The sequence below is a fragment of the Myotis davidii genome, unplaced genomic scaffold (assembly GCF_000327345.1).
Source record: "Myotis davidii unplaced genomic scaffold, ASM32734v1 scaffold826, whole genome shotgun sequence".
Lineage (NCBI taxonomy): Eukaryota > Metazoa > Chordata > Mammalia > Chiroptera > Vespertilionidae > Myotis > Myotis davidii.
The window spans coordinates 442,271-449,653 of record NW_006297142.1 but is presented as its reverse complement, the minus strand read 5'-3'; the positions used below and the strand labels follow the sequence as shown (position 1 = coordinate 449,653).

The 7,383-nt window shown below is 64.8% G+C and overlaps 1 protein-coding gene across 1 annotated transcript in view; it reads right to left on the bottom strand.

Annotated features, from left to right (window-relative positions):
- DAGLA (diacylglycerol lipase, alpha) overlaps positions 1–7,383 on the bottom strand; it is a 33,883-nt gene that overhangs the window by 25,811 nt on the left and 689 nt on the right. Inside the window, exons 2-3 of the mRNA XM_015569810.1 lie at positions 4,099–4,205; positions 1,276–1,389 (exon numbers count right to left, since the gene is read on the bottom strand). Coding sequence (XP_015425296.1) covers positions 1,276–1,389; positions 4,099–4,205 — 221 coding nt within the window. The remainder of the gene's footprint in view (positions 1–1,275; positions 1,390–4,098; positions 4,206–7,383) is intronic.

The window sequence follows — 7,383 nt, the reverse complement described above, 5'->3', positions numbered from 1 at the left end:
TCGGCTGGGGTCGTGCCTACTCCTCCCCCCACCCTCAGGAAGTGACATCATCCCACTCTCACAAGGAGGAGCCGGAGCGCGGATTCTGGGAAGCAAGGAAAAGGATGGGGAGCACAGAGCCACGAGGTGGGGGGGCTGGGGGGGCCGGGGACTAGGGCTCCGGTGGTGTGTCTGTGACACGTGGCGGCAGCACCGGCTTTGGTTAGAAAGGAGGGGACCGGGGGTGGCAGCAAGGCCAGGGCCGGACACAGCTGCCCACAGCTGGGGTCCTGCCACCAGTTCTCCACTGCCCCTCCTGGTCTCCGGTGGAGTGTGGGGTGGGGCTCAGGGCCCCCCTCACTCCAAAGGAATGACTGGGAGGGCTGGGGCCAGCGGGAGCCGGGAGCTGAGCCGGTGCCTCCCAGCAGGCGCTGTAGCTCCGCCTCCTGGTCTAATCAGGGCGGCCCTGGTGGAGGGAGGGGAGCACCAGCCCTCGGGTGGAGGGAGGACCCCCTCCCCTTCCCCCATCCCGGGCAGCACCAGCAGCTGAAGGTGAGGCCCGCCCCTGCTAGCAGCCCAGAACTTCCTGTCCTGGGTGTGCCCCGGGGACCCTTCCCAATGGCCTGCCCCCCTCCCTCCACCTCGTGGAGTCTAGAAGGATGAACACTCCTTAAACTCACACGTGCCATCCTTGCATCCCCCTGGACCTCACACGCAGCCCCACGCGTGCACACGGCCACGGCCTCCCTGGCTCAGGTGGGAGAAGTAGGGCCGGCCTGGCTCCTGCCCTGCACAGGTGGCTGAAGGTCTGTGAAGGGCCCACCGAACCACGTGGACCCCGTGGGTGACCCGTGGGTGCCCCGTGACAGACCCGGGGCCTCGCCCCGCCCCTCTGGCCCGCCCCTGGGCACGGCCACGCCTGCAGAATCCGTGCACAGGCCTCCGGGCCTTGAACCCAGGCTCCACCGCCCACTCGTGTGTCACTTACTAGTTGTGACTCAGCTTCCTCAGCTGTCGCTATCCCACCTGCTAAAAGCTCTGGTGAGGACCACGCGGGAGCCAGTCCACCGAGGCCCTGGCCAAGCCGGCAAATGCCAGTGCCGGCCCCAGGGTCTCCGCAGGGGAGGGGGAGGGGAAGGGGGGCCGAGAGCGAAACCCTGCTGGGCAGCTGCCCCTCCCCTGCCCGGGCCAGCAGCTCTCCAGCCGGTCACCCACAGGCCGTGGTCTGGGTGCGGGTGACGGGCCTGTGCCGCTGCCGGGGGAGGCGGGACGAGGCCAGTCCCTGCAGATCCGTACGTCTCGGGGCTGCTATTTTTAAGGGCCTGAAAGGCGTCCTTTCTCTGGATACCCCTGCGCTTCACAATGCGGGTCTGTTCCCCGTGGGGATGTGATTTCATCTGGAGGAAATGTCTGGGGGGAGGGGGAAGGGGGGACAGAGGCCGCTCCCTGCATCATCTGGCTCTCCTCGCCCGCCCGGGGCACAGGGTCGCTGCCCTCCAACAACCTCCATGAGCGGGCACTCAGCCTCCCTCTCCTAGCCCCGGGCCGGTGGCACTTCCAGGGCAGGCATGGCGCCCGCTCCGTGCCCCTGGCTGAGCCCCCAGCCCAGGCAAGTATGAGTGGGAGGCCTGGAGTGGCCCCATCCACAAAGGCCAATCTCTGATGGGGACTCAGGCCCTGGGGTTGAGTGTGAGCCACTCTGGGAGTTCCTCTTCCTGCAAATGCAAAGTCTTCTTAAAATGCACATGAGCTTCCCCTACTTTACAAACTGCCCGCCCGGTGGCCTGCAGGGGCGAGTCCAAGCCCCAGGCACTGGCTAAGGGCCCCGTCACCCGCTGGCAGGCTGTGCAATGCCAGGCAGGTGCCTTGCCCTCTCTGAGTCCTGGAGCTGGAAAGTACTCCCCAACCAGTAGGGACAGACCCCAGCACAGGTCCTGCCCTCGGCCAGCGGGTTCCTGGCTGGGGCGGTGCTCCAGCCCCTCTCACGCGGCCGCCCCCACCTTTCCGGGCTGCCCCCAGCTTGCTGCTCCCTACACTCACCTCTTCAGAGGGTTCTGTACTTTGTTTACCCCAGTTCCCTGCCAGGGAAAACAACGCGACGCGCCAAGGGTCAGCTCCACTTTGAAACCCTCCCTGACAGCCCCCGGCTAAACAGGCTGCCCCCTAGGGGGTCCCAGGACCCCTCACTCCAGTGCAGCCCTGGACTCACTGTCCTACAGGAAACTCGCCCATCCCTGCTGCCCATCCCTGGCCCAGCTCGGCCGGGAGTCCCTGGGGCCAGGGCCTTGCACGTCCTTCATCCTCACACCTGCTCTCGCCCCTGGAGTGTGAACACATCCACCCTCCCAGCCAGCACTGCCTCCCTCCGCTGCCCCGCACCCCCTCCTCGCCCTGACGCACCCCAAGGCCCCCTGAGGCACTCCCTTCCTGGCATAAGGGTCCCCCTTAGCTCACACCCTTGGCTCTTGGGAAACACGCCACTCAATGCCTCCCCAGCCTGCTCAGGGGGACCCCTTGCCGCCTCTGGCTGCCCTAGCCCCCAGAGGGCTTCAGTCTTCCTCTGCAAAGTGGAGTGACCCCCCCCCTCGGAAGGCTGTAGGGAGAACTGGCTGCAATGACGCCCCTGGAGGGCTCGCACTGGCCCTGGCAGACCCCAAGCCTCTATTTGTGGTGACGTCACTTAACAGAACCCCGAGACTTCCTGGCAGGGGGACCTGTGACCGGATGCTGCCCCGCCCGTGACTGGCTCTGTCTGAGGGAGGCCTGGACTGGGCAGATGTAAGTCCTGCCTGGGTAACACCCCTCACCAGGGACTTGGGGGCTGCTGGCTCAAGCACCCCACACTGGGCCTCGTCCCCTCATCCCAGGGGCCCCTTGGGCTTGGCCCGGGGAATAGGTTTCAGGGAGAAAAGCCCCTTTGCAGGGGGTCCCAGGAACCGAGGGTCCCGGGGAGAGCGGAGGGCATGGCTGTGTCCTCCCTCCAGGGGGCCCCGTGCAGGGTTCTGGGACGGGGGAGACGGCAGGTCCCCTGGCTCGCCCGCAGTCCCTGGTGCCCACAGGACAGGCTGATGTGCTGCGAGAGACCCCAACAGAGCCCCCTCCAGCTCCCAGGCCAGCCCAGGACATTTCCCACCTGGGCCTGGGGCGGGACGGGAGGTGGAGTCTGAAGGGATGACCGCCAGGTGCAGGCCACAGGGACGTGTCTGACACCAGCCAGGAGCCTCCTGGTCTGGGCCCTCCCATCCTCACAGCAGCGACGCGGTGCCAGCATCACTCTCACACCACACGCTCTAAATACAGACTGTGGCCCTCGCCCGTGTGGCTCAGTAGATAGGGCGTTGGCCTGTGGACTGAAGGGTCCTGGGTTTGATTCCCGGTTCAGGGCACGTGCCCGGGTTGTGGGCTCCAACCCCAATAGGAGGCGTGCAGGAGGCAGCTGATCAATGATTCTCTCTTATCGTTGATGTTTCTATCCCTCCCTCCCATTCCCCTCCTCTCTGAAATCAATAAAAATATATTAAAATAACCTAGAATAATAAAAGCGTAATATGCTAATTAGACTGAACAGCCAGACGACCTGCTGGATGAAGCCAGGGCTGCGAGGGCCGAGCCCCTTGCACGAATTTCATGCGTTGGGCCTCTAGTAAATAAATAAAGACATAAATAAACACAGACCGCGTCTGAGTCCGGGCTCTCCATGCACCGGCCAGTGACCGCAGACACATTCTGTAACCTCCGTGCCTCGGGCCTTGTTACCAAATGGAGCCAAGACAGCCTCTGCCTCGGGGGCGTGAGGGTTAAAGGACTCACACACGTCCAGCAGCACCTGCCATGCGGGAAGCGCTCAGCAACGCTGGCTCATCTTGTGGCTGCTATTGGAGAACGCGGGGACCCAGGCCCAGAGGCTCCGAGGAGCAGGGGGCTGAGCAGGCGGCACCGGGATGCCACCCCGAACGCAGGAACACCAGCCACCCCCTCGAATGTGAGGAAACCGAGGCCCGGAAAGGCCCAGCGGCCCGGCTCTCCCTGCTGAGAGTCCCCGAGGCCCCGCGCCGGCCCCCGCCTTCCTCCCTCGCACACCCACTCCGCTCCCGAGAGACACACCATGAACAGTGTCACCCCAGGGAGCCTGCGCTGGGATCCGCTCTCTCACGCTCTCGAAGACGCATGGCTCTCGGGGCCGGGCCGGCAGCATCCACGCGCTCCCTCGCTGGCTGGCGATCAATCTGCAAGAAGGCAGCGCGTTGGGCGGTCTCAGCCACCTGCGCGGCTCCCGCTCCAGGCAGGCCGCTCCCCACCCCAGTGCTCTGCGGCCCAGCCTCCAGGCCCCAGTCCACCTTCGGGGGGTGGGGGGCCCAGCCCCTGCCCGCTGAGACCGGTGACCCGGCCGGGTCTAGCCACGCCCTAGAGCTGCCCGTCCCCGACCAAGAGCAGCCTCCCCAGGCCAGAGAGTGGCTGCCCGTTCTGGCCTCAGTTTCCTCTTCTGAGGGAGGAGGCACTGGGACTGAGGGGAGGCTTGTCCTACGTCAGTTAACAAATGTTAGTGTTTGTGTCCACAGCAAGCGCTGTGTGCGCCTTGTGAGAACACAAACCATGAGAAGGCAGAGTGTAAATCTAAAAATCAATACATCTCAGGACAGAAACTAAGCAATTAAGGTAGAAGATTGGGGAGATCCACTGGAACCCATTACAGATGGGCCGGACAGAAAGGCCCCATAACTGCACCTAAAACTCTCATCAGACTCCGGGCTTCCTGGCAGCCAAAGGGAAAAGGGAAACTGGGGGGTCTGCAGGGCTCTTTCAGCTCTGGAACCGGGGGGTGGGGGGTGGGGGTTCAGAGCCTTGCTGCCCTGAGGGGAGGGCCCAGGACTCCACCCCCGGGATGAATGCGATTCCACGGAAAGTGCTTTGAAAGCCGAAGATGCTCCCCAAACGGTGACAGGGGCAGGCCATGCTGCCTGCCGGGCCCCTTCGGCCTGTCTCATTCCAAGTGTTTCTGTGCCGGGTGCTGGAGCACATCTAGTCTGGGGGGCATCTGATCGAGGGGGGATTGACCGCAGTGAGCTGGGCCCCGGGCAGCTTGCTGGGCAAGTGGCAGCCCGCTTGCCCTCACGGTTGGGCAGATGGCGCCTCTCTCTTCAGCAGCGTCCCGGGTGCCGGTCTCGCTGGGGTCGGACCCCTGTCTTCCACTTCTTCGCCGCAGGGCTGGCGACCTCTCTCCAAGGGAGGGCTCACACGCTGGGGGTCCCCGGGTGACGGGGGTGGGGACAGTTCAGCCCACCTGTAATTTGGGGACCCTGTCCTTGTGCCACCCGTGCGTGCATTGGTCAGTTACCCACCATGCCCTGGGCCGTGGCTAAGTCCTTCCCAGGCATAACTCACGCCGTCCCCATAACCACTCGTGGCTGGCACTGCTCGCACCCTATTTCACAGACGGGGTGCAGGGGCCGCCCCGGTCACACAGCCTGGCCGGACGGAGCCTGTGTCTTAGCCACTGCATGCGGCCTCTGAGCCCCGGCCCCGGCTGCAAGCATCCCCCGTGGGGTGAGGAGGCAGGGCCTCAGGGCGAGTGTGGGCGAGTGTGGGTGTCGTGCCATTCTGCCGCCAAGGGAACTGAGCCCAGGGCACTTCCACGGTGTGTCTCAGGGTGACGGGCCGTGGAGCCGGGAGAGAGCGCGGAGTGAAACTCTCTGAGGGCTATTACGCCAGCCTCACAGAGGAAGGAACTGGGGCTCAGACGGGCACAACGTTTGCCCAGAGATCCCGTGGCCAAGCGAGGCAGAGCCGGGACTTCATTTGAAAAGACTCTGCCGTGAGGCCGGCTGCATGCCCACACGTGCGGACCAGGCCCACCCGTCCCTCCTCCCCGATCGCCCTTCCCCTCCCGGGCCCGCACCCCACTCAGAGGCTGGGCTCGAAAAGTCACAGGAAGGGAGAGGGCTGCGAGGGAGGCGGTAGAGAGAGAGCGGGCGTGGGCCGGGGCCACATGTGCCACCAGCCTGTGCCCGGGTGCGTGCAGCCCAAGTTAGGGGCCGAAAGCTGTCGCTTTTCTCGCATCATCTGTGCCGCAGCAGAAGGCAGAGCCGAGCCTGCCCGCGGCCGGGGCCGGATTTCAGCTACAGATGGATCCTCACGTACCCTGGCCGGGGACTGCAGCCGTGGGCCTGGTGTGGCCCGGGCAGGAGGGAACGCCACTGCCACGCGCTCCCCGCTGCCCCCCAGGGTCTTGGATTCACAAGCAGCTTCCCCACAACCCCCACCAGGATGGCCTGGAACCCCGGGGCGGCCCCTCCTGCGTCCCTCACGGCAACCCTGTTGGGGGTATGGCTGTGCCCATATCACAGATGGGAAAACTGAGGCTCCAAGAGGTCCAATAACCGAGTGAGTGAGGGCCAAGTCAGGCTCCGAAGCCAGGTCTCTCCACAAAAGAGCAACCCGGGGGCCGGGCACCAAGTCCTGAGGAGAGGACAAAAGGGAGCAGCCCCAACTCAGGGGGCCGTGCCTGCGGCCACCCTGGGCGAAACACAGAAACAGCTCCAGCAATTAATCTGTCACCTGCTTATTTTTTTAAAATATTCTTATATAGCGTCACTGCATCCCAGGCACTGTAGCAAGCAGCTCATGAATATCACCTTCTTTAATCTTTCTAACAACCTTACGTGGTGAGTGCTATTCTTTTTACTGATGGGAAAACCGAGGCCCAGAGAAGCGACGTGACCCGCCCAGGGGCACTCAGCCAGTGAGCAGCAGGGCCAGGCCGCGGGACCCCTGTGCCCCTCATCCACCGACCACTTCTCACGAGGCTCCAGCTGCGAGTCTCACGCGAGGTATTGTCCGCTCGTCCACGAGGAGAACCCGCCACCTGCCACTGGCCCTGCCACCGCCACCAGCCAACTCCCCAGGAATCCACCGGGGCCTTTTGTTTCCTGCCGCTCGTTCCAGGAGGGCGGCTGGCTGCCGGGAATGAGGAGGAAGGGCCGAGGGCGGGCGGCAGGACCTGCCCTGGCAGCCAGGCTGGGTCCTCCCGTGCCCCAGAGCCTCCGTCCGGGGGGGTTCCGCCGGGCTCGCTCAGTGGGGCTGGCATGGACCCGTCTCCGATAGCAGGAAGGGTTCCCTGGTCCTGCCAGGCTTGGTTTCTGAATTCCTCTTGGAGGCTATTTTCCTGAACCAGGAAGGGGCCTGGTCCCACACTCACGCTGTAGTGGAGGGCGGAGGTGCCTGGCGCAGCGCAGAGGGCATGCCCGGCCGCATGAGCCTCAAGCCCCGGACCGTTCCGTCCTGCCTGGCGTGGGGAGGGCACGGGCAGGCGCGGGCAAGCACCCATCCTGCGTTTGCATCTCTTCAGACTGAGTCCTCCCTGTGCCCCGTGGTCCCCTCTCCTGCCCCCCCCCCTCGTGCCCTGAC